The sequence below is a fragment of the Trachypithecus francoisi genome, unplaced genomic scaffold (assembly GCF_009764315.1).
Source record: "Trachypithecus francoisi isolate TF-2019V2 unplaced genomic scaffold, Tfra_2.0 Lachesis_group1, whole genome shotgun sequence".
NCBI classification, from domain to species: domain Eukaryota; kingdom Metazoa; phylum Chordata; class Mammalia; order Primates; family Cercopithecidae; genus Trachypithecus; species Trachypithecus francoisi.
In genome coordinates this window covers 61,901,168-61,928,894 of record NW_022681454.1, presented here as the reverse complement: position 1 = coordinate 61,928,894, position 27,727 = coordinate 61,901,168, and the positions used below count along the sequence as shown (strand labels likewise).

General features: G+C 35.6%; 1 protein-coding gene across 4 annotated transcripts in view; it reads left to right on the top strand.

Moving 5' to 3' along the window:
• Window positions 1-27,727, top strand: part of SLC4A4 (solute carrier family 4 member 4) — a 397,907-nt gene that overhangs the window by 305,851 nt on the left and 64,329 nt on the right. For all 4 annotated transcript variants that reach the window (XM_033214484.1, XM_033214486.1, XM_033214483.1 and 1 more), the window contains exons 15-16: window positions 2,257-2,327; window positions 12,806-12,997. In XM_033214484.1, coding sequence (XP_033070375.1) covers window positions 2,257-2,327; window positions 12,806-12,997 — 263 coding nt within the window. The remainder of the gene's footprint in view (window positions 1-2,256; window positions 2,328-12,805; window positions 12,998-27,727) is intronic.

Here is a 27,727-nt window from a genome sequence, read left to right as displayed (position 1 = left end):
AGTGGGCTTCATCCCTGGGATGCAAGGCTGGTTCAACATTCACAAATCAATAAACAAATCCAGCATATAAACAGAGCCAAAGACAAGAACCACATGATTATCTCAATTGATGCAGAAAAGGCTTTTGACAGAATTCAACAGCCCTTCATGCTAAAAATGCTCAATAAATTCGGTATTGATGGAACGTACCTCAAAATAATAAGAGCTATTTATGACAAACCCACAGCTAATATCATACCGAATGGGCAAAAACTGGAAAACTTCCCTTTGAAAACTGGCACAACCACCACACTCCAGCCTGAGCCACAGAGCTAGACTCCGTCTCAAAAAAAAAAAAAAAAAAAAACTGGCACAAGACAGGGATGCCCTCTCTCACCACTCCTATTCAACATAGTGTTGGAAGTTCTTGCTAGGGCAATCAGGCAAGAGAATGAAATAAAGGGTATTCAGTAGGAAAAGAAGAAGTCTTGTGCAGATTTTCAAGGGGTTTTCAATGCTTCCAGGTTTTGCCCATTCAATATGATGTTGGCTGTGAGTTTGTCATATATAGCTGTTATTATTTTGAAGTATGTTCCTCCAATACCTAGTTTGTTGAGAATTTTTTTAAACATGAATGGATGTTGAATTTTATCCAAAGCCTTTTTGGCATCTGTTGAGATAATCTTGTATTTTTTTCTTTAGTTTTGCTTATGTGATGAATCACATTTATTGATTCGCATATGTTGAACCAACCTTGCATCCCAGGGATAAAGCCTACATGATCGTGGTGGATTAGCTTTTTGATGTGATTCAGCCTATTTTAATTCCCTCTGTGATCTGTAATGAAACAGAGAGAATAAGAACACAGATAATATGCACATGTACTTCCTTTACTGCTGAAATAGAGAAACTCTGGCAACAGCTAGCTTTAGGTTAACAGTTTTACAATCTAAAGTCTTGAAAGATCAGAGTGAATTCCAAAATTGACCAAAAGTAGGGCTCAAGCTAAATATTTTCTCTCTCTTAGTTTGTTTTTCTTGTTTCTTTTTTTCCCAATTTATCTGCTGTCATTTATTTTTAGTCATGAAATGCCCTCTTTTCTAACTTCCTTTATTGACAGTAAACAAATATTTTTGAGTTCCTGTTAAGAGCTACACTGGGTAGATTTTAGGGAAAAACAGTGAACGCGATAAGCTTCTTCTGTTCCTCCCTTATGGATCTCGTATTCTAATATCAGCTATCAAAACCTGCATGTTTCTTCTTAAAGGTTTATGTAGGCAGGACTTGAAGCGTGGCAAACTGAAAAGGCAAGCTAGTGGCTCAGAGGGACTGGAATAGGCACCAAACAGTAGCTAGCAATTCAGATGTTTAATAAACTGTGGGACCCTAAACAAACAAATGAACAAATAAAAACCCTGATGTGTTGTTTTATAATATTTCTATAAATTAGGAATATGCTCTAATAGTTTATTTTATAATACCTAAAGCTTCACAAAATAGGAAAAAGGCTTATCTGAAAAAGACAAAATATTTTACTTATAGAGTACTTTTTAAATACTATGTTTTAATTTTCAGACACATAAAATTTTAAAAACGGAACAAAAGATTTCCAAGAGGAAGGCTGGTTTAATACATTAGGTTCTTCTTCAAGTGCCATCTTAAACCTATAAATGACGCCAAATTGTATGAAAATAATTTTTAAAATTCGATTAAATATTCATCTCCATTATATTTATATTATTTAGTACTTTCTTTTGTTTTCACACATGTTAAAAAGATAACCTTTCTCATACACTGTCGAAATTTCCCAAAACTACACATTATTTAAGTCTTAACTAATAAAGCTTCAATATGGGAGATTTTCCTTACATTCCGAAGCCAGTGATTAACTTAATCAATTATCAACAGCCCTTGTTCCACTAGACAAAATATATTGAGTACCTTGTAGTATCAGGGAAGTTTTATTTATCTTTTTTTTTTTTTGAAGCCTGAAACAAATTTTAATACCATCTCTTTGAATTATTCATCATCATTTCTTATCAGATTAGAGCACAGCAGCTGTGTCCAAAATGTGTCCACAGCAGATGTGTCCAAATCTTTGTTTTATCTAGGTGAAAGGTGAACACATTTAAAATAAATAAAAATTCATTGTGCTCTTATGTTGTTATTAAAGACATTTTTACTGCCTAGCCCTGTTTTTAGAAATACCTAATTACGTATTTAAGGTCTTTTTCTATTTTTGTTTTATAGTATAAAATAATTGTCTTTTGCTTACAGCTAATCTCTCAATATCTAATGACACCACACTGGCCCCAGAGTATTCGCCGACTATTTCTTCTACTGACATGGTAAGTGACTTACTATTTTAAAATGCCTTCACACTGACTGCATATTGTATACTTGTTTATAATACTTACAATATATGATGTCTTCTACCATTCAGCAATTCTGGCATGAACACTTATGTAATAATTATTGACAGTGGAGGGATAGGAAAAAAAAAAAAACACTTTCCTTTGCTCTAGTCAGCACTTTTGGTTTTTTTTTTTTTTTTTGCCTTAAAAAAAGGCAAAGCCAATATTTACTTCTATAACATGCTTTTTAAAACTTCTTAGGAATTTAACTGCCACATCGCATTAATTGTAACCTCGAAATATTTTCACAAGGGAAAATGTGAGAAGTTGGAAAACGAGAGCACAGTATCTTCTCTCTGTTTCTCATATGGTTAAGAATTCTTACTAACCAAATGGTGCTGTGTTCTCTTCACTAAGAGTAATTGTAGCAGGACCTTTCCCCTGTCACTTAGAAAGGACTGTGCCTCTGTCACATGATATCCTTTCCCATGGCTTGTAACCAAGGATCTTTAGGAGACTGGAACTATGCTTTAAAAATGAGCTGTTTTGCATGGAAGGTCACACACTGGAAGGAGGCTTTTGTGTTGAAGAAAAAGGGGAAAGTGCTGTTTCAGACTTCCAATTGTGCTCCTTCTATGCTGAACATGGAATCTTACCAAAGAATATCAATCTTTCAGTTATAAAGACAGAAGCCATAATACCTTGTATTGATAGAGTGCCCATCTCTCAGGAGACCGGACATTTCTACAGATATTATGTAGTGCCCTAACATCCCTTTCAAAGATGATGTTTTGTATCTTTCCTGGGCAACTCTCATGTGACCCTCTTTTTTGTTTTTATATTCTATGGCTCTCTTGACTGCTTTTTTTGCTGTTAAAGTCTTCTCTGACTTTCCTCAAACCTTACCTCTCTATTTCTTCCATGTTTGATACTGTGTGTGTGAAAAAGTATGTGTATATGTTTTACCCCATGCATACAGAAAGGAGTTCAGCTTTCAGTCTTTCAAATGGTCAGCCTATTGCCTAAAAGGTCTTGCCTAAATACAGGGAAAACTACCTCCTTCTAGATTTGAAAGAATTTTATTCACAATTCTTCTAGTAAAAGTATAATTAATAAACTATAATTTAATAATATATATTTTAATTAAAATATAGTTAATAAAATAGAATTAATAAAAACATAAGTTAATTTGCAATAAATATTAATGAAACACTGACTTCCACTGACTTAAAAAAAGAAATTATCTAACTTAATTCTTTTTGTAACTAATCAAGGGAATCATTAAAATTAATGAACTTTTAAGCTCTGTCTTTGGGCAAGTCCTGGCAGAGACTCCAGTAATTGATATGTATTAAAACAAAATGTCCCAATAAGGTTCATGAAAAAAATGGAAGTTCTGATTGACTTCTAGTATGACTATGATAGAGACATAGAGGCATAATGTCATTTCAACTTAGCTACTATTTGTAGAGCACCTACTAGAGACCACATATGTTACACATATTCTCATCATTATAGACCTTAATATGTGCTATAACCATCAACATACACTACCAGGGTTAATTACTTCTATTTTATACGTGAGAGAAACTGAAGCTTCAGAGGGTAAATCACCTTTCTTGCTTTAGGTCACATAGCCATGTATTAGTAGAACAAAGATTTGAACTGAAGTCTGGGTGGTTCCTAGACTGGTGCCATTTCTAGAATGCCGTGATGCTTCAGTGTACACAAACGGCAATGTTTACCCTTCCAGTTCCTATAGATGCCCCATATTCCAGGGCAGCAAACCCTTCATATGCATCAATTGCATACCTTAATTAAAATGTGAAGGTGCTATGCTCAGCACCTCTAGGGAAAGAAGTTAGGGGAAAATGTTGTGTGTGTGTGTGTGTGTGTGTGTGTGTGTGGTCATGAAGGCCAACTTTTATCCTTCGTTTATCCTTTTTCATTTATATCAATACCTATATTTATATGTTGTGTATACATATACATGTGCACACACATGGTACATGACTCAGAAATAAGTTTTAAACAAATATGATTTATTACCATCAATCATAATGATCAATTATTGAGGTACCTACTAGGTGCCAGACTCTTCACAGTAATTGTCTATAATTCTCACAATCACTTTATGAGTTATTAGATGTTACCTCTATTTTATAGATGAAACAGAGACTTAGAAAAGTTAACTGACCTTCCAAAGACCATATTACAAGTATATGGTAAAATGAGGATTTGAACTCAGGGTTTTCTGGCTCTAGAATCTGCCTTGTTTCTATTGTTTCAGGGAGCAGCATAGTGTTTCATGTAGAGGAACTTACAGATAGTGAGTTCTTGTGTCAGACTGCTTGGTTTCAAGTACCGGGCTCCACGACTTAACAGGCTGTGGAACCGTCTCAGTTTCCCATTTGCAACATTGGGATGGTAATAGTACTTATCTCAAAGGTACTTACTGTAAGTGTCAACTTCATAGATAGGCAGAACTTAGCATAGTGGATGGCATGTAGTCATCTCTCAGTCAGTGTTAGGTATTGTTACTGTTCTTTCTAGGTATTATCATTTGATTAGGTCCTGCAGGCTCCAGAACTCAGAAGTATAATGGAGAGAGAAAATTGGGAACGCCATCTTCTGAGAGGCTACTGCGTCCTCTGTCTGCTTGGTCATGCTAGCTGGCTCTCTTATCCTGAACCTTTCCTAGGACACATAGTCATCAGGACTTAATTTTCCTTTTTTCATTTCAGCCATAATTAGATTGTGAGAGAAGGTACAGGAAAAGTGACATGCATCCCCTGGAGCCAGCTAGGCTTGCTCTCACAGGCCTTTAGTACATCCTGTCAGAGGAAGGAAGGTCTTCTCCCTTCAGCTTCACTAGCATGAAGACAAGCTTTCTTTTTCATGGTGGTAGGGATGTGTTTCAGGGGAAAGAGCAGGAGAGAGGGGTATTAGAGTGTTTAGGATTAGAACTATAGGATAACTATGTCTCAAGATAAAAAGGCAGGTTTTAAAATTTCCATTTATTGTTGGAATGGTGTCTTTATTTCTTCTTGCTTTCTCCAGTTTTTCTATCGATTTCTTACTGGGTATATCCCTTCAACTTGCAAACCGGATTCCTTAAAAGATTCCTGTAAACCTTAAAAACTAGCCACAGCTTGTTCACACTGTATCTAGATAATGAGCATTAATACCTGTTGGCTTACAGTTTCCAGCTCTCTGAGTGAGACACCAGATTTCAAAATCGAATGTCAGTTTCTTCTGAGGAGGTGATAGAAAGGATCAGTTAGTATTTTGTTTTTCACATCAGATTCCTTGCTTGTTTGTTTTTTTAATTGAGGCATACTTTATTCATTGAAATGAGTTTTGGTGGTTATAACCACCATCCATACAAGATACAGAACATTTCCATCATACCAGAAGGTTCCATGGAATGCTGTATTTTTTTTGATACCCCAGTTTTCTTTTTGGGGGATCTTTCTTTGCCCAAATACTCTGCCCCTCACCTTCAGAAGGTAGATACCTGAACCCTTTCCAAAGTGGTTGAATGCCTCAGAGAGGTTTCTCTCAGCTCTGCTTCTCTGTCTCCCATCTTAAGAAAGTGGCTTTCTTACACTTAAGAGAGGCTCCACATGTCTAAGGGGGAACTCTTTTAGCTTTCCTGTGCAATCTCCAGTCTTACGTGTATTACCTGTGCACTTGGCAAAGACCATGAGAAAGTTTGGTGAGTGGGTGCAGACTTGATCTATGCCTAGGACTCCTCTGAATTCTGCTCTGTCACCCCAGTCTGCATGTAGCCATTAAAAATTCGTTAATAGAAAAATCAGTTGGGTAAGATGGCACACACCTGTAGGGTTATAGTGAGCTATATCATGCCACTGCATACCAGACTGAGCAACAGAGTGAGACTATGTATTAATAGCTTAAAAATAAATAAATTATAAAAGAAAAAAATATTAAAAAAAAAAATGAAATGTTTGACTTCTTTCCGCATCTTAATGGTGAGTTTTTTAAAACTATGATTTTTGTAGGGTATCTTGCTTGCTTTGGTTGTTAGGATGGAAGTGATGGCCTCTTATAATTTTCTATAATCCTAATCACAAGCAGAACAACTAATTCATCTTGATATCTTATAATGGTACAGACAACTGTAACTCAAATGCATGCTGTAGATGATAAGGTAAGACTTCAGATTACTGCAAATCCGGCTCACCACTGTGGGGGAAAAACTCTAAATAAGTACATCAACAACTTAACCTTGAGGCTTTTATTAGTGGTATCACTGTCATTTATATTTTTAAAAGCACATATTTTATCAGTTGGTACTCAAAAGGGGTACAGCAGGTCCTCAGATAACACCGTTTCATTATAACGTTGATGAAAAAAGAGAAATTGATTCTCATGCTACCGCCTGTGTGGAGTTTGCATGTTCTCCTCATGTCTGCATGGGTTTTCACTAGGCACTCTGGTTTCCTTCCACATCCCAAACACATGCATATTAGGTTCACTGGTGTGTCTTAATTTCCCAGTCAGACTGAGTGTGGGTGTGTGTGAGGGCACCCTGTGATGGGATAGTGTCCTGTCTGGGGATAGTTCCTGCCTTGCACCCTGAGCTGTCGGGATAGGCTCTGGCCACTCACAACCCTGACCTCGAACGATAATAATTACCTTACTTATTTTTATTAATCTTTCTTAAATGTATGTATAGCTCACATTTATTTTAACATTTAATATTAGAAACGTTTTGATTTTTATTTAGAAGTTTGGTGATGTTTTTGTGACCAGGAATATGCCATAGGGACTTAACTCTTGTTTATTGTGATTAGCCTATGGTAAAATTGGTGCAGTTATACATCATTTTGCTTCAAGTTGCAGTTTTCATGAACCTATTGATGACATTGAGGATCTACTGTAATACAGAACCTTTAATTATTATTTTTATTATTTTACTTATTATACTACCAAGAGATGCTGTTAATCATGGGACTAAGAACCTTCATGATGATTCTAGGAATTAACATTCATTTCATGGGAAATGAAATGTCATATTAATCTTCCTGTGCAAAGCATCCTTGTGATTTTCTCCCACCGAGAAAGTCAAGTGTAAAAACCATTCTGTCCTTAAATCTCCTTGAAGATTACACGTTCCTACTTTTAAAAGTATTATGGAAAATTTTAAATATGCATTAAAATAGAATAATGCAGTGAAGCCTCATACACACATCACCTAGTCTCGATGGCTTTGAACATTCTGTTCATCCTGTCTCATATATCCCCCACTTTTTCCTTTAGGGAGGATGCTGTGGTCTTTTACATTTTAAAATAAATCCTTTAGTATGCATTTTACTTTTAAGAATTGCGAGCAGATCCACTCAGTATAACAGGGTAATTCACTTGAAAAAGATATTTCAAAAAATAGATTGAAATCCCTTTTCATGAGATTTACCAGTTAAGATCCTCAGCAACTTGATCTCATTTTCTTTAAACCTTTTCCCCCAGTACCCATTTACCTAAACAATCTGCTTAACCCATCTGGCCTATTCGCTGTTAGATCCTCCACAAAGGTGAGCATTCAGTAAGTCTTTAAAACTGAATGAAGCATTATATGTCCCCATATCAACATCTTTGCTCATGATGTCTCTCTCTCTCTAATACTTTACCTCCTTTTTTGCTGCCAATGCAGAAAGAAATACACATCTAAAGTTTGTCAACTTTTATTCCCTTTTGTTACAGTTTTGCTGTCCTTCTACTGTTACTCCTGCTGCCTTTTGAATATGACAGTTCTGCAAAAACCAATCCTTTTAGGGCTAAGTTTAAGTTTTGTTTTGTTTTTTTCTGTACTCAAGATGATTAGTCCTTCTTCTGATCATCTGATCTTCATACCGCTCATTTAGATACTTTCCTTTATTGGCTCATATTATTAGTTAATATTTAAGTTAACATGCTTTATTTCTCTAGGGAAAGTTTTAAAAGTTGTTGTTTTATTTCTCTTTATCGCACCTGTAAAGGTTACGTTAGTTCTTTCATGCACTTAGGTCCCGGTGCATTTTCTGTTTTCTTGTGGCCACATTTTTCTATTTTCTAGATGTGATTGTTACTCAAAATATTCTATATCTCATTGAAATAGTATTGCCATAGTTAGCAAACAAAAATAAAGCGTGCCCAGTTACGGATGAATTTTAAATAAATATTGAATAATTTTTAGTATAAATATGTCCTAAATGTTACATATGAAACACTTATACTGAAAATACTATTTGTTGTTTGTTGTGTGTGTTTACCTGAAATTCAGATGTAACTGGGCATCCTACATTTTCCCCAGCAACTCTGAATTGAAAGTTTATTTTAATTTAATTTTGTCCTCCAGATAAAAAGAGTAGATAAATTGGTAGATATCTTCCTTGAACATGTTATATATTCCAGATGTGATAAGAGATTTCATTTGTTCAATCAACAGTGATTTCTTCAGTACCTAATGTATCTCAAATGGAATTCTGCTAGTGACTTGCTCTGCTGTTTTCTTTTTTTTTTTTTTTTTCTTACTGATGCACAGTCCCTTTGGTCCTCAGGCACTATACCTTTATCATTTTTAGCTTTTATCCATCCTCAGTCCAAACAGTTACTAAGTCCTGGTTCATTTCTCTCTCTCTCTCTCTCTCTCTCTCTCCCCCTCCTTTCTCCGTTCTTGCATTTCCCATCAGTCTCTTTTCCTTTTCATCCCCATAACCAGATTATTTCTGATCCACTACAAACACCTCAAAAGTTTTTACCAACCCCAAAGAACTTGTCTTAACCTTGTGATTTGCATATTCTAACCTATTCTTTTGTTACTGTATTTCTTGAAAAAATAGTCTGTAATTGCTGTTGCAATTTTTTCACTCCCACACATTTCTCAGCTTATTGTACTCCTTTTACCCATCACTCTGATGACTTTTTCATAGTGTTTTGTGGTATCTTCACTTCCATTGTGGATACCCTAGATGTTTGACTCTCTTTTTTTCCCGCACATTTTCCCCTTGTTGTTTTATGTCTTACTACTACAATGATCAGCTCTTTCCTTATGACTCCTAAGTAGATGTCTCTAAACTTGACATCTCTCCTAGATTCAGGTCTCAGACCCATTAGATAGTTCTCTGAATATGTTCAAACTTAGAACAGTGATTACTGAGGAAGCTACAATGTAATTGTAACAAAACATTACAAGCATTGTAAGGAAAACAGATAATGTGCTAAAAGAATCCTAACAGCCAGAAAGGACTTCGGAGATTATGTTCCCATTTGTCTTGTTCTTTGTTTTCTTCAGAGACAGGATCTTACTCTGCTGCCCAGGCTGGCATATAGCGGCACAATCATAGCTCACTGTAACATCAAACTCCTGGGCTCAAATGATCCTCCTGCTTCAGTCACCAGAGTAGCTAGGACCACAGGCATGCACCACTGAGCCTGGCTAATTAAAAAAAAAAAAATTAATGGAGATGAGGTCTTGCTATGTTGCCCAGGCTAGTCTCAAATTCCTGGTTTCAAGTGATCCTCCTGCCTTGAGCTCCCTAAATGCTGGGATTACAGGTGTGAGCCACCATGCCAGGACTGTCTTGTTCTTAAAGTTCTGATTTAATCATTTAAATAGTATGCATAGATTTTTGCATAGGAAATAAAGATCAAAACCATAGAGATGTGAGAATCACTTGTAAGGGCTAGAAGGCAGTAGCAGTGAGATGAGTTAAGGATCTCCTGCATTAAGACCAGAGGAGACAATAGTGGCTTGAACATCGGGGGTAGCAGTGGTCATAGATAAGTTTGTTTGTGAAATGGACCCTGCCTGAAGTTTTATGGAATTAGCCTTCACTGACATCGGCTTATATGAAATAATAACATTGAAATAATACAGATAATATAGATGTATTTTCAGTGATATTTAAATAGAATTGTTTATTAGCTAGAATTTAAGTTTTATGGGAGTAGGAAACTTTGTATTCTGAAATGCCAGATATGCTGAGATATATGCATGCCACCTACAGTTTTTATACTGAAGTCCTTAATGAAAGGTGGTATTTGGAGACTCAGGTTTCTGGATAATGATACAAAGAATCATTTGAGGCTTACAAAATACTGATCATTTGGCATTTTAAGTTGATGTAAGCAAGAAAATATGTCTGTCATTTCATGTACATCTGTGTAGTCTTCACCTCAACCTGAATCTCTGTAAGAAAATCAATAGAACTTCCTGTCAGGATTGCTTTAATGCAATTTATCTGTGGGTAACTCTAGTTATAGAGAAGAATTCTGCTGGTATGAAAGTGCTAAAGTAAAATTACGTTAAATTTTTGCTGACTTTAAAACAAAGAAACCTGTTAGCTATTATGACTTCTAAACTTTAAATGTATGGTGCTATAAACACCCATATGCAGAAATCTCAAAAGCAAAATGAGATATGAGTAATCACCTTTCAGAAGCAGAGTTTGATAAAAGCAAGAATGCAGTTCAGCTGTTTACAAGATGAAGCTTCTATAGGAAAAATATTTCAGGGAAAGATATAGAGTTTGTTTTTTATTGACTTACGTAAGCACTTTACCTTTTGAGCTCTATAAAAAATTGAACTCTTTCTGGCCAGAGATTCTTCTTTTATACTATATTACTCATATCATGAGAATTCATTGAATAGTAAAAGACATTGATGATGTGTTTGGTGTGAGGTAGAAGTCTTGTCTGCAAAGGACAGGAGACATTTACCTTTACATGTTTATTTGCAAGGTGTTTTCCAATAACTGTTCTGATAGCATATGATATATCCATTAGCCCTGGACCTAAGAAGAGTAAGTTATAGGTATTTAGAATGTTTCTCAGCTGAGACACCCAGTCCTTTCTACTCAACCACATTGACATCCATTTAGATAGGTATGATTTTGAAAATCTCTCCTCAGAAAAGAGCCAGATTGTCACAGTATGCAAGAAAGTGTTTTGTATAGTGAAAGAAACTTAGTTAAAGGGTATTTAAGAAAATTCAAATATCAGTATAAGGGAGATCTGTGCAGAAATTTTATTAAGCAAGGGGATGAGCAACCAGGAGACTGCTCATCACATAAAATGTTCAGGCAGAGAATGAATGTTCATCTTTCAGGACTATTGAATACTAAGGATGAGAAAATCTGATTAAATCATTCAAGTTTCCTCCAAACCCTGATATTTTAGAAAAAAGTTTCTTAGGCTTAGAGGCCATTAACTTTTGGTTGACTAGTAATTCAAGTAAGTCGGCTGTTATAGAAGCAGATTCAGATATAGGGATTTGGGGTGCATGTGACTTTGTTCAGAGACAGTGGTCTCAATAAAAACAGATTGAGAGAAACAGTATAAGACAGGGAAGGAGTTAAACAAGGATGTGGTTTCAGCTGAGTTTCGCTTCAGCCTGATCTCATGGGAGCTCTGGAGCATAAATTGTGCATAGGGTTGCTCTCACCTGGAGACAAAGAGAGTCTAGTTTTAAACCCTGGTTAGTATTGGTCAGTAATCGGCTATGAGAAGGCACTACACTGCAGGTGAGATGGCTCTTAAATGGCTAATGGCAGTTCTGTAGAGAAGAAGACAGCTGTGAATTAAGAGCAGCTAGTACTGAGAGTAGCTGGGGGATGGGTGTGCTGGCCCTACCTACTATGCTAGCAAAAGGATTCTCCTAGGTATTAGAAACAAAAATAGAAACAGAAGTGAGTTGCTAGAGGGAAGCACAGTACTGACTCTACAACAGCCATTCATGAAAACTGACCGTATATTTGAGGCCATGTAACACGGAGATGAATATTCCATACACAACTACGTTGCCTTAAAGGCATCACAGCACATACCAAGAACAGGTGCTCATAATGCTGACCTAGAGTCAAGAAGAAAAAAATCTATACTTTATTAGAATATGCAATTGAAAAAGCAGGGACCATCCACATTTTTGTAGTTTAATTGCTTAAATCACCAGTCCCTAGTTATTTAGAAAAGAAAGAAAATACTTGTGAAAGTGCTCGGTGAGTAGTTAACCTATTACAACTTTTAGAGCGTTAACCATAGGGCCATCAGGTAGACACATAAGAAGCTGTGCCTTACAAAGGTAAGTACTTTTTGAAAAAGAAAAGTGTTTTAGAGAGTCTTACGTTTTGAGACGTAGAATATTAATGTGTCTCAGTTTACTCTCAGGAAGGCATGCAGGAAAGAAGTACTTTGTGGTTTCTGTTGAACAAGTGGGCGATTTTAAGGCTGTTGCCCAAACTAGGTAACAAATTGCATCATTCTCATTGTATTTTCAATAATTGCCACCCTCTTGGCCCATCTTATCTGTTATTCCATGAGCAACTCATCAAGTTTCACCCTCCAGTGCTTATTTTCAGACTGTTTTACAGAAACTTTTAGTATAATTCCTATATAGCTCATCAAGTATCAAAGGCTGCTTTTTATATGTCATTGTTCTCTAGAAAAATTTTAATGTTTTTCTTCTTCAGTACCATAATACTACCTTTGACTGGGCATTTTTGTCGAAGAAGGAGTGTTCGAAATATGGAGGAAACCTCGTGGGGAACAGCTGTAATTTTGTTCCTGATATTACACTCATGTCTTTTATCCTCTTCTTGGGAACCTACACCTCTTCAATGGCTCTGAAAAAATTCAAAACTAGTCCTTATTTTCCAACCACAGTAAGTACCTGAGCTTTAAATCATTTTCATTGGATTTACACTGTATCAACAATAATACAACTTTGCAAGGTGAAAAAGGCACCTATAATTCAACGTGTCCAATATAATTTTCTGCATTTTAAAAATTACACTTCAGTCTTTGTTCATGTGCATACTTATTAACGTAAGTCTAGTCAAGCTTTGGAAAACCTTCCAAGGACTTGCTCACATAATTCTGTCATATATCTGTCATAATTCTGAATGTGATGAAAGGAAAAAAAAATGAGACAAATTATATCTAAAAATGCATGAGTGAAGAAAATACCTTTTACATTCATAGTGTTTAAGTACATAATCAAAAACTCTTCATGTTTATCAGGAATTTCCATGTTGTAGAATTTCTTCAGCAGCTGTACATTTGAGTATTTTAGTACTTGAATTATGGGTTGTGAGAGTAAACTTAAATTGTGTTGTTACACAAGTATTGGTATAAGATATGACTGTCATGTGAGCCAAACTTTCCTTTCTGTAATGATGAATGCCATAGTACAGAGAAACAGATAATTAAACTGGGTTGTGCAAACATCCTGTCTCCCATTAAAATGCCTGAGTGAGCTTAATCAAAACTGTGGGTTCATGGAAATACTACAAGAAAAGACTAACATTTAGTTAATGGCATTTTGGTTTTTTGCCTGCAGAATCAAACTGAGATAATCCTTTGCTTTACAGTTCAGTTCTTAGTGTTTAGGATGTCAGTGTTTCTTAGGCAATCTTGATTACACCTGATTTATATCAGTGACCTGCTCTATACAGCTGACATCTCATGAAATAGCTCTTCCTGCATTATGTGTAAAAGGAATAGAAACATTTTAAAATATGAGATGCACTTGATGAAATTCCTTTTTCCGGTTCCTAGGAAATGAAAATATATTTACTTTCACCTAGAAAATTTTTGACTCTCTGATTCTTCTTATAAAATTGAAAGTAAATGGAAGGGTTGATAATGAAATGTCTAGAAGTAGATAGCCCAAGGAATGAAAAATTTCCACAAAGTGAAATATAGGAAGAAGCATTCAACATAGTCTGCTTAACATGGGCATTACAAGCTGGTGATCCACAGGCAGAAAGAATTCAATGCACAGCCATTCTTTGTTTAGCCCACAGTGTGTGTACATACCTGCGCTTGCTCTCTCTATCTCTCACTCTCTTACTTGAGGCTTTTGGTAGAATCTGTGCTTGGCAAGTAGTTACTATTTTCCCAACTCTTTATTGTTTAAGAATTGGCTATTTCACACATTCAGATTAACTGCTTGTTCTTGAAGACACTGGGAAATGTGCTTTTTTGATACACGTCTTCAATTGTATGAGTTTTGTGTAGAACAGATTCTTGGGTAAAAGTCTTTGAGAACATTTTTTTTTCTCTTGAGGTTTTTCCTTCTTAATTACTAATTTATTGGGCATCTTGGGTTTTGTTTGTTTGTATTTTTGGCTTATACTTTGTAAATCATCACCACCTGCCAAAGTCTGATATAATTTAAGTATAGTAAGTGGAAAAGTGGAAAATTTTTGAAGCACTTATAAGTCATAATTGGCAAAATAAACTGGTTTCCACCTTGAGATGAATGGAGATCCTTTTCCTAAGTTTTAAAATCTTAATTAACCAATAATAATGTAAACTATGTATTTCTGGAGTATAATGTGACATATGTATATGTTGTGGAATGATTAAAGCAAGCTAATTAACATATCCATAACCTCACATACTTATCATTTTTTGTGATGAGAACATTTAAAACCTACTCTTTTAGCAAGTTTAAAATATACAACACATTATTATTAGCTATAGTCTTTATGCTGTGCAGTGGATCTCAAAGACTTATTCCTCTTGTCTGATACTTTGTACCCTTTGACGAATATCCTCCCATTCCCTGCCTCTAGTAGGCACCATTCTACTATCTACTTATATGAGTTTAATATTTTAGGTTTCACATATAAGTGAGATCACATAGTATTTGTCTTTCTGTTCTTGGCTAATTTCCCTTCACATAATGTCCTCCAGGTTTATCCAAATTATTGCTAATGACAGAATTTCCTTTGTTTTAAGGCTGGATAGTATTCCAGTGTTTATGTGTGCCACATTTTCTTTATTCATCTGTCGATGAACACTTAGGTTGATTCCATATCTTGGCTATTGTGAATAATGCTACAAAGAACATGAGAGTGTTGATATCTCTTTGAGATCATGATTTCATTTCTTTTGGATATATACACAGAAGTAGGGTTGCTGGATCCTATAGTAGTTCTGGTTTTTATTTTTGGGGGAAACTTCCATACTGTTTTCTGTAATGACTATTCTAATTTTCATTCCCAACAACAGTGTACAAGGGTTACCTTTTCTCCACAAAATCACCAACACTTATCTTTTGTCTTTTTGATAATAACCATCCCAACAGGTGTGAGGTCATATCTCATTGTGGATTTAATTTGTAGTTCCCTGATACTTCATGATGTTGAGCATTTTTTCATATATCTTTTGGCCATTTATGTGTCGTCTTTTGCAAAACATCTATTCAGGTCCTCTGTCTATTTATTAGGTGAGTTTTTTGTTTTCTTATTATTGAGTTGTTTTGAGTTCCTTACATATTTTGTTTATTAACCAAAATATGTTTGGTTATTTGATGTATAGTTTGCAAATATATTCTCCCATTCCACAGATTCTCTCTTCACTCTGTTGATTATTTTCTTTGCTGTTCAATTTTAGTTTGATGCAATCCTGTTTGTCTATGTTTGCTTTTGTTGTCAAAACATAACCTTATGTTGAAGTGTAATGTTAGGTTATTTGATGTTAACAATAATCTTTGCCCAGACTAATGTCATGGAGCTTATCCTTTATGTTTTCTTTTAATAGTTTTACAGTTTCAGGTCTTATATTTAAGTCTTTAATCCCTGGCTATTTTCTTTTTCTGTATTTTTAGTAGAGATGGGGTTTCACCATCTTGGCCAGGCTGATCTTGAACTCCTGACCTTGTGATCCACTCGCCTTGGCCTCCGAAAGTGCAGGGATTACAGGTGTGAGCCATCCTGCCTGGCCTTAATCCATTTTGAATTGATTGTTGTATATGGTATGAGATGAGGGTCTAATTTCATTCTTCTGCATTTGGGTATCTAGTTCTCCTAGCAACATTTGTTGAAGAGACTGCTGTTACCCCATTGTGTGTTCTTGGCATCTTTGTTGAAAATCAGTTGGCCACAAATGCATGGATTTATTCCTGGACTCTATTCTATCCCGTTGGTCTACATGTCTGTTTTTCTACCACTACCATGCTGTTTTGATTACTAGAGTTTTGTAGTAGATTTTGAAATAAGGTAGTGTGATACTTCCAGCTTTTGCTCAAGATTGGTTTGTCTATTTGGGGTCTTTTGTGATTTGATACAAATTTTAGGATTACTTTTTCTATTTCTGTAAAACATATCATTGGAATTTGGATAGGGTTTGCTTTGAATCAGTAGATTGCTTTGGTAATATGGACTTTTTAATAATACTAATTCTTCAAATTCATGAATACAGGATATCTTTCCATTTAATCCTGTCTTCTTCAATATCTTTCATCAATTCTTTATAATTTTCAAAGCATAGCACATTCACCTCCCTGGTTAAATTTATTCTTAAGTATTTTATTTTTTTGTAGCTATTGTAAGTGGGATTGTGATTTTTTTTTTTCAGATAGGTTGTTGTTGGCTTATAGAAACTGCTGAATTGTATGTTGATTTTACATTTTGCAACTTTTCTGAATTTTTTTGTTACTTCTAAAATATTTTTTGGTGCAGTCTTTATGTAAGATCATGTTGTCTACTAATAGAGACAATTTAACTTCTTCCCTTCCTTCCTTTCATAGCTTGTATGTGTCTAGGAATTTACCCATTTCTTCTCGGTTATTTAGTTTGTTGTTGTATAATTGTTCATAAATATCTCTTAGAGTTTTTTTTGTATTTCCTTGTTATCAGGTGTAATGTCTCTTTTTAATCACTGACTTTATTTATTTCAGTCTTCTTTATTTTTTAGCCTAGCTATTGGATTGTTGGTTTTGCTTATCATTATTTATTTATATTTTTTATTTAATTAAATTAATTAATTAATTATTTTGTGTGTATGTTTGAGATGGAGTTTCTCTCTGTCACCCAGGCTGGAGCACAGTGGCACCATCTCAGCTCACTGCTACCTCTGCCTCCCAGGTTCAAATTATTCTCCTGCCTCAGCCTCCTAGGTAGCTGGGACTACAGCGGCGTGCCACCACACCTGGCTAATTTTTTGTACTTTTAGTAAAGATGGGGTTTTGCCATATTAGCCAGATGGTCTCAATCTCCTGACCTCGTGATCCCCCCGCCTTGGCCTCTCAAAGTGCTGGGATTACAGACGTGAGCCACCACGCCCAGGCTATTTTATTTTATTTTTGAGATGGAGTCTTGCTCTGTTGCGCAGGCTAGAGAGCAGTGGTGCCATCTCAGCTGACTGTAACCTCAGCCTCCTGGGTTCAAGGGATTCTCGTGCCTCAGCCTCCTGAGTAACTGGTATTACAGGCGTGTGCCACCGCACCCAACTAATTTTTGTATTTTTTGTGGAGATGGGGTTTCACCATGTTGAACAGACTCATCTTGAACTCTTGACCTCAAGTGATCCACCCGCCTCGGCCTCCCACAGTGCTGGGATTACTGGTGTGAGCCACTGCACCCCGGCTGATTTTGTTTATCTTTAAAGAAACCCCAACTTTTAGTTTTGTTGATCTTTTTTATTTGTCTTAGTCTTTCTTCTTTGAGTTTTATTATTTCCTTCTTTCTGACAGTTTTGAGTTTAATTTGTTTTTGTCTTTCTAGCTCCTTGACATGTTTCCTTAGGCTGTTTATTAGAAATCTTCTTTTGATGTAGTCATTTATTGCTATAAATTTCACTCTTAGAACTGATTTTGTTGTGTCCCATGGGTTTTGGTATATTTCCATTCTCATTTTTCTCAAATGTATTAATTACATTTTTAATTTGTTCACTTACACATTGGTTATTTAGTAGCATACATATTCAGGAGCATAAACTTCCATGTGTTTGTAAAGGTTTCAAAGTTTTCCTTATTGTTAATTTATAGTTTTATGTCATTGTGGTCAGAAAAGATACTTGATATGATCTCTGTTTTCTTAAATTTTCTAAGACTAGTTTTGTAGCCTAGCATATGATCTATGCTGGAGAATGTTACATATGCAGTTGTGAAGAATGTGTATTCTGTAGCAGTTGGATGGAATGTTCTGTGAAGGTCTGTTAGGTCCATTTGATGTATGGTGCAACTGAAGTCCAATGTTGCTTGTTGATTTTCTGTATAGATGATCTGTCCATTGTTTAAAATGGGGTATTGAAATTTACTACTATTGTATTGTCTTCTGTTTCTCCCTTTAGATCTAATAGTAATATTTGCTTTATATATTTGAGTACTCTGTGATTAGGTGCATATAGATTTATAATTGTTTTATCTTCTTGTTGAATCGATTCTTTTATTATTATATAATGACCTTCTTTGTCACTTTTTACAGGTTTTTTTTTTTTTTTTTGAGATGGAGTCTCGCTCTGTCGCCCAGGCCGGAGTGCAGTGGCGTAATCTCAGCTCACTGCAAGCTCTGCCTCCTGGGTTCACGTCATTCTCCTGCCTCAGCCTCCTGAGGAGCTGGGACTACAGGCGCCCGCCACCACACCCGGCTTATTTTTTTATTTTTTAGTAGAGATGGGGTTTCACTGTGTTAGCCAGGATGATCTCGATCTCCTGACCTCGTGATCAGCCCACCTTGGCCTCCCAAAGTGCTGGGATTACAGGCATGAGCCACTGCACCCAGCCCACTTTTTACAGTTTTTGACTTAAAGTATATTTTATATGGATACCTCTGCTCGCTTTTGGTTTCCATTTGCATGGAGTGTCTTTTTCCATCCTTTCATTTTCAGTCTATTTGTCCTTAATAGTGAGGGGATTTCTAGTAGGCAAACTATAGTTTGGTCTTTTTTTTCATCCATTCATTCCCTCTGTATCTTTTCAATGGAGAACTTAATTCATTTACATTCAAGGTTTTTATTGATAAGTAAGGACTTACTCCTATCATTTTGTTAATTGTACTTTGATTATTTTAATATCCTTTGTTCCTTTCTTCCTCTCTTGTTTACCTCTGTGGTTTGGTGTTAAGCTTTGTATCTTTTCCCTTTCTCATGTATTTATCTGCTGTAATTTCTATCTTTGTGGTTGCCATGGGGCTAACATAATGAGCCTTGTAATTATAATAGTCTGTTTTAAGCTGATAACAGCTTAACTTTGGTCACGTTAAAATACTTTAGACTTTTTTGCTCCCTCCCACAATTTATATGTTTGCTACCTTAATTTACTTTCTTATCTACTGTGTGTTTCTTAGTCGCTAATTATGGCTTTTCTTGTTTTTGACCATTTTAAGTTTAACCCTTCATACTAGAGATTGAAAGATTTATGCAGCACTATTAAAATTCTGCATTTCATTATGAATTTACCTCTACTGGTGAGTTTTATATTTTCATGATTAATAAATATCACCATTTTGTTTACAGTTGTAGCTCTTAAGCATTTTTTATAAGGCTGATCTAGCAATAATGAATTCCCTCAGCTTTTGCTTGTCTGGAAAGATCTTTATTATAGCTTTGCTGGGTGTGGTATTGGTTAACAGTTGGTTTTTGTTTCCACGCTTTGAATATATTATCCCTTCTCTCCTGACTGTCAAGATTTCTGCTGAGAAATCTGCTAATTGTCTAATAGAGATTCTCTTATATGTGACTTGATGCTTTTCTCTTGCAGCTTATAGAATTCTTTCTTTGTTTTTAGCTTTTGACAGTTTGAGTATTAATATGCCTTGGAGAACATCATTTAGGGCTCAGTCCAGTTGGGAACTTTTGAGCTTGTTGGATCAGGATGTCTGTATTTCTCCCAAGACTTTGAGGTTTTCAGTCATTATTTTGTTTAATAGGTTTTCTGTTATTTTATTTGTCTCTTCTCTCTAACACATATAATGCAAAGATTTATTCACTTAATTCTTATTTGTTTTTTCCTCTGACTTGTCTGAGTTAATTCAAAAGATGTCTTCAAGTTCAGGAACTCTTTCCTCTTCTTAATCTAGCCTGTTCTTGATGCTCTCAATTGTATTTTTTTATTTCTTTCACTGAATTCTTCATCTCCAAGATTTCCATTTGATTCTTTCTTATAGTATCTTTCCCTTTTTTGAATTTTTCATTCAGATCATGAATTATTTTTCCAGTTTCACTGAATTGTTTGTATTTTATAGTATCTCTCTGAGTTTATTTAAGATCATTATTTTGAATTCCTTTTGGTCTATTTTATAAATATTCTTTTTTTGGACCTCCTACTGAAGACTTAGTGTGTTTCATGGGGAATGTTATTGTTATTTTTCTTTTTCATCTTTGCTTTTTTGGTCTTTTTTAAATATCCAACCTTTATTTTAATTCAGGGTACATGTGCAGGATGTGCAGGTTTGTTACATAGGTAAATTTGTGCCATGGTGGTTTGCTGCACAGATCATTCCATCACCCAAGTATTAAGCCCAGCATCCGCTAGCTTTTCTTCCTGATTCTCTCCCTCTTCCCACTTCCCTCTCCCAACAGACCCCAGACTGTGTTTTTTCTGAATGTATCTATATGTTCTCATCATTTAACTCACACTTATAAGTGAGAGCATGTGGTATTTGGTTTTCTGTTCCTGTGTTAGTTTGCTAAGGATAAATTGCTCCTAGCTCCATCCATGTCCCTCCAAAGGACATGATCTTGTTCCTTTTTATGGTTGCATAGTATTTCATATTGTATATGTACCTCATTGTCTTTACCCAGTCTATCACTGATGGGCCTTTAGGTTGATTCCATGTCTTTGCTATTGTGAATAGTGCTGCAATGAATATATGTATGCATGTGTCTTTATAACTGAGCAATATATATTCCTTTGGGTATGTATACCCAAAGGATATATACCCAAAGGCTTTTTATTCACAACCTTGCCAGCATCTGTTATTTTTTGACTTTTTAATAATAGCCATTCTGACTGGTGTAAGAGAGTATCTCATTGCAGTTTTGATTTGCATTTCTGTAATGATTACTGATGTTGAGGTTTGTCTTTTTTTTTTTCATATGTTTGCTGGCCACATGTGTGTCTTGTTTTGAGAAGTGTCTTTTCATGTCCTTTGCCCACTTTTTAATGGGGTTTTTTGTTTTTTTCTTGTAAATGTGTTTAAGTTCCTTATAGATGCTGGATATTAGACCTTTGTCAGATACACAGTTTGCAAAAATTTTCTTCCACTCTGTAAGTTGTCTGTTTACAATGATGACCATTTCTTTTGCTGTTTGGAAACTTTTTAGTTTAATTAGATTCTGTTTGTTAATTTTTGCTTTTGTTGCAATTGCTTTTGGCGTCTTCATCATGAAATCTTTTCCCATGCCTATGTCCTGAATGGTACTGCCTAGATTTTCTTGTAAGGTTTTTATGGTTTTGGGTTTTACAATTAAGTATTTAATCCATCTTGAGTTAATTTTTGTATATGGTGTAAGGAAGAGGTCAAGTTTCAATTTTCTACAAACAGCTATCCAGTTCTCTCAGCACTGTTTATTAAATAGTGAATTCTTTCCCCATTGTTTGTTTTTGTCAGGTTTGTCAAGGATCAGATAGTTGTAGGTGTGTGGTCTTGTTTCTTGATTTTCTATTCAGTTCCTTTGGTCTATGTGTCTGTTTTTGTACCAGTACCATGCTGTTTGGTTTCTGTAGCCCTGTAGTTTGAAGTCAGGTAGCATGATGCCTCCAGTATTGTTCTTGCTTAGGATTGCCTTGGCTATTTGGGCTCTTTTTTGGTTTCATATGAATTTTAAAATGGTTTTTTCTTATTCTGTGAATAATATGAATAGTATTTTACTTGGAATAGCATTGGCTCTTCAAATTGCTTTGGGAAGTATGGCCATTTTAACATTTTAACATATTGATTCTTCCTATTCGTGGGCATGGAATGCTTTTCCATTTGTTTGTGTCATCTCTGATTTCCTTGAGCAGTGGTTTGTAGTTCTCATTGAAGAGGTCCTTCACTTCCGTCATTAGCTGTATTCCTAGGTATTTTATTCTTTTCGTGCCAGTTGTGAATGGGAGTTCGTTTGTGATTTGAATTTTGACTTGCCTGTTGTTGGTTTAAAGTAATGCTAGTGAGTTTTGCACATTGATTTTGTATCCTGAGACTTTGCTGAAGTTGCTTAGCAGCTCAAGAACCTTTGTCGCTGAGTTGATGGAGTTTTCTAGATATAGTTTGATGTAATCTGCAAACTAGGTAGTTTGACTCCCAGTTTGGAAAACGCATTTCAGGATATCATCCAGGAGAACTTTCCCAACCTAGCTAGACAGGCCAATATTCGAATTTTGGAAATGCAGAGAACCTCAGCAAGATACTTCACAAGAAGATCATCCTCAAGACACGTAATTATCAGATTCTCCAAGGTTGAAATGAAAGAAAAAATGTTTAGGGTAGCTAGAGAGAAAGGCTAGATCACCTACAAAGGGAATCCCATGAGACCAACAGTGGGGCTCTCAGTGGAAATCCTACAAGCCAGAAGAGATTGGGGGCCAATATTTAACATTCTTAAAGAAAATAAAATCAAACCTAGAATTTCATATCTTGGCAAACTAAGCTTCATAAGCAAAGGAGAAATCAAATTATTTTCAGACAAGCAAAAACAAGGAAATTCATTATGACCATATCTGCTTTACAAGAGCTCTTGATGGAAGCACTGAATAGGAGAGGAAAAACCATTACCAGCCACTACAAAAACACACTAAAGTACACAGACCAGTGACACCATAAGGTGACCACATAACCAAGTCTGCAAAATAACCAGCTAATATCAGAATAACAGGATCAAATCCATACATAACAATTCTAACCTTACGTATAAACGGGCTAAATGACCCAATTAAAAGACACAGAGTGGAAAGGTGCATAACGAACCAAGACTCATTTGTATTCTGTCTTCAAGATACCAATCTAATGTGCAAAGACACACATAGGCTTAAAATAAAAGGATGGAGGAAAATTTACCAAACACGTGGAAAACAGAAAAAAAGCATGGGTTGCAATCCTAGTTTTTGACAAAACAGACTTCTGACCAGCAAAGATGGAAAAAGACGAAGGGTATTACATAATGGTAAAGGGTTCAATTCAACAAGAAGAGCTAACTGTCCTAAATAGAAATGCATCCAATAAAGAAGCACCAAGATCTATAAAGCAAGTTCTTAAAGACCTTCAAAGCAACTTAGACTCCCACACAATAATGGTGCAAGATTTTAATACCGCACTGACAATATTAGACATATCATCAAGAGAGAAAATTAACAAAGGTATTCAAGACCTGAACTCAGCTCTGCATCGGGTAGACTTGATAGATATCTACAGAACTCTGCCTGAAAACAACAGAATATAGTTTCTTCTCATCACCACATAGCACTTTAAAATCGATCACATAATCGGCAGTTAACACTCCTCAGCAGATGCAAAAGAACTGAAATCATAACAAACAGTCTCTGGGACCACAGCATAATCAAATTAGAACTCAGGATTAAGAAATTCACTCAATAACTATAAAACTTCATGGAAATTGAACAACCTGCTCCTGAATGACTTTTGCTTAAATAATGAAATTAAGGCACAAATCAGGAAGTTCTTTGAAACTAATCAGAACAAAGAGACAATGTACCAGAATCACTAGGAAGTAGCTAAAACAGTGTTAAGAGGGAACTTTATAGCACTAAAAGCCCACATCAAAAAGCTAGACAGATCTCAAGTTAACAAGCTAACATCACAGCTAAAAGAACTGGAAAATCGAGAGCAAATAAACCCAAAAGTTAGCAGAAGACAAGAAATAACCAAGATCAGAGCTGAACTGAATGAGATAGAGACATGAAAAACCCTTCAAAAGATCAATGAATCCAGGAGCTGGTTTTTTGAAAAAATTAGTAAAAGAGATAGGCCACTAGCTAGACTAATAGAGAAGAGAGAAGACTCAAATAAACACAAGCAGAAATGATAAAGGGGGATATCCCTACTGACCCCACAGAAATACAAGCAACCATTAGAGAATATTATAATGGTGTTTATCGTATAAACACCTCTATGCACATACTCTAGGAAATGTAGAACAAGTGGATAAATTCCTGGACACATCCACCTTCCCAGGACTGAACCAGGAAGAAGTTGAATCCCTGAATAGACCAATAATGAGTTCTGGAATTAAGGCAGTAGTAAATAGTCCAACAACCCAAAAAAGACCAGGACCAGATGGATTCACAGCTGAATTCTACCAGATGTACAAAGAAGAGCTGGTATCATTTCTACTGAAACTATTCCATAAATTAAAAGAACAGACTTCTCCCTAATTCACTGTATGAATCCAGCATAATTCTGACACCAAAACCTGGCAGAGATACAACAAAAAATGAGAAGTTTAGCCAGTATGCTTAATCAACATTGATGCAAAAATCCTCAACAAAATGCTGGCAAACCAAATCCAGCAGCACGTCAAGCTTATCCACCACAATCAAGTAGGCTTCATCTCTGGGATGCAAGGTTGGTTCAACATACACTAATCAAGAAATGTGATTCATCACATAACCAGAACTAAGGAAAAAACCATGTGATTATCTCGATAGATGCAGAAAAGGCCTTTGATAAAATTCAACATTCATTTATATTAAAAATTCTCAAACTAGTTATGAAAGGAAGATACTTCAAAATAATGAGAGCCATGTATGACAAACCCACAGCCGATATTATACTGAATGGGCAAAGACTGTAAGCATTCTCCTTGAAAACCAGTACAAGACAAGGATGCCGTCTCTCACCATTCTTATTCAACATAGTATTGGAAGTTCTGGCCAGGGCAATCAGGCAAGAGAAAGAAATAAATGCTATTCAAATAGGAAGAGAGGAAGTCAAACCAGCCTTTTTGTATTTCTTGTGTCTCTATGTTGATATCTATACATCTAGTGAAATAGTCATTTTTTAAAAATTCATGGAGTATCTTTCGTAGAGAGGGATTTTTTTTTCTGTAGATGGGTCTTAGGGTTGTCTTTGGTATAGTATATTGGCTTTGGTTCTGGGTAGGCTCGGTAGCATGGTTGCCATACATTTTCTTCAGCTTAATTTTTGTCAGCAATCTGTGATTGCCTTAGTGGCCTACTTCATGGGAGTTTGTGATGGTGGTAGTGTGGTTTTGCTAGGCTCTTTAGAATGCCTGGGCCAGTTTCGGAGCTGGGAACATTTGTGCATGGTGCGCCAGCAGACTGTGTGGCATGCAATCTGGGGTTTGGGGACCAGCGGTGTCACCAGGTAGCCTCTTGGGTAAGGTGCATGGCAGACTGGCTGGCTGTTCAGTGACTTTCCTGCTTCGCAGGTCCACCTGTTCCTCATGGGTGAGGATGCCCCATGGGTTTGAACAGTGGGTTCTCAGTCATACTGTTGGTTCTATGCTTTGTGCACCTGGGATTGTGGTGCTGGAGGCACGTGTGTAAACATGGTGAAATGAGGGTGGGGCCTCAAGGATGGAGAGAGGCAGCAGCTTCTGGCTCCCAGGACAGGATGCTGTCTAACAGTCCAGTTTAAAGATGGTGTCATGCCATAGCACCTTGCTTGCAGGGTAAAGTATATACAACCTGAGCACCTACTCTGGGGCAGTGCAGCAGTGTAAACTTCTAGAAACTCCCTAATCTGGTTTTTGGACCTGTAAGGACTGAGGACTCTCCTGTAGCAAGGACTTCTGGCATCTCTGGTGGCTATAGGGATTTCTGGGGGCCTCCAGTTTATCTTTTTGTCATAATAATAAGTCTTCCCTGATTCTGAGCCAATCCCAGCAAGAAGATAGTGTGACAGAAGCAGAAGGATGCCGTTTCCTTTCCCTATCCTGGGCTTTCACACTCCACAGGGGGTGTGGATCTCTGGATCTCTCCCAACATAATTTCTGTCACTCTAATGTAAATGTAATTATTTATTTGCTATTTTGGTCCCTTTGCGTGGAGTGGATGAGCGCCAGGCAACTGTAGTCGGCCATCTTAATGATGTCTGAAATGAAAATTTTTATGTCTTCTTGTTAATTGATTCCTTTATCATATAATGACCTTCTTTGTCTTGTGTTTTTACCTACAATTTATTTTATCTGATGCAAGTACAGACATCCTTGTTTTCTTTTGGTTGCATCTTTTCAGTTTTAAACTATGTGTGTCCTCAGAGGTGAAATGAGTCTTTTTTAGGCAGTGTATAGTTGGATCTTTAAAAAAATATCCATTCAACCATTCTGTGTCTTTTTAGTAGAGAATTTAACCCATTTAGTTCAAGGTAATTTTTATAGGTACAGACTTTCTACTACCATTTTGTTAATTATTTTCTGATTAATTTGTAGATTCTTTGTTCTTCCCTTCCTCGTTTGTTGTTTTCCTTTGTGATTAGATAATTTTCTCCAGTGTGTTTTGATTTGTTACCTTTTATCTTTTATGTGTCTTCTAGAGATTTTTGCTTTGTGGTTACCACGAGGCTTACATAAAGCATCTTACAATTATAACAGGCTATTTTTCAGATGATAACAGCTTACCTTTCATTGCATAAAACGACTTTGCACTTTTACTTTACATCTCCCCCAACGCTTTTTTTATGTTTTGGATTTCACAATGTATAACTTTTAATGTTATAGATCCCTGAACAAATTATTATAGCAATTATCATTTTAAATAGTTTTGTCTTTATTTATGTACATGTGTATATATGTGTATGGTATAAATATATACCATATAAAATATATACCACATACACTTTTTTTATGTTTTGGATTTCACAATGTGTAACTTTTAATGTTATATATCCCTGAACAAATTATTATAGCAATTATCATTTTAAACAGTTTTAAATACATATATATGGTATATATTTATACCAAATGCATACATGGTATATATTTATACCAAATGCATACATGGTATATATTTATACCAAATGCATACATGGTATATATTTATACCAAATGCATATATGGTATATATTTATACCAAATATACAAGTAATTTGCACACCACAATTACAATATTAATTTTCTGAACTTAACTATACACTTACTTTTACCAGTGAGCTTTATTCTTTCAAATGTTTTTCAGTTACTAATTAGAATCCTCTTCTTTTACCTTGAAGAATTCTAGCATTTCTTGTAATACAGGTCTGGTGGGAGTGAACTTGCTTAGCATTTATTTGTCTGGGAAAGTGTCTCTCATTCATTTTTGGAGGATAATTTGCACACCACAATTACAATATGAATTTTCTGAACTTAACTATACACTTACTTTTACCAGTGAGTTTTATTCTTTCAAATGTTTTTCAGTTACTAATTAGAATCCTCTTCTTTTACCTTGAAGAATTCTAGCATTTCTTGTAATACAGGTCTGGTGGGAGTGAACTTGCTTAGCATTTATTTGTCTGGGAAAGTGTCTCTCATTCATTTTTGGAGGATAGATGGTATTCTTTTTTGGCAATTTTTTTCCATTATTCTCTTTTTTCATTTTATTTTGGAGATTTGTCTTTTAGTTTTCATTTTTTAAAAGTGTCTTTGGTATTTATTAGAATGTAAATAAATCTGAGTGCTAATTTTCTCTAAACTTAAAATTACAACTTTGATCTGGGCCTTTG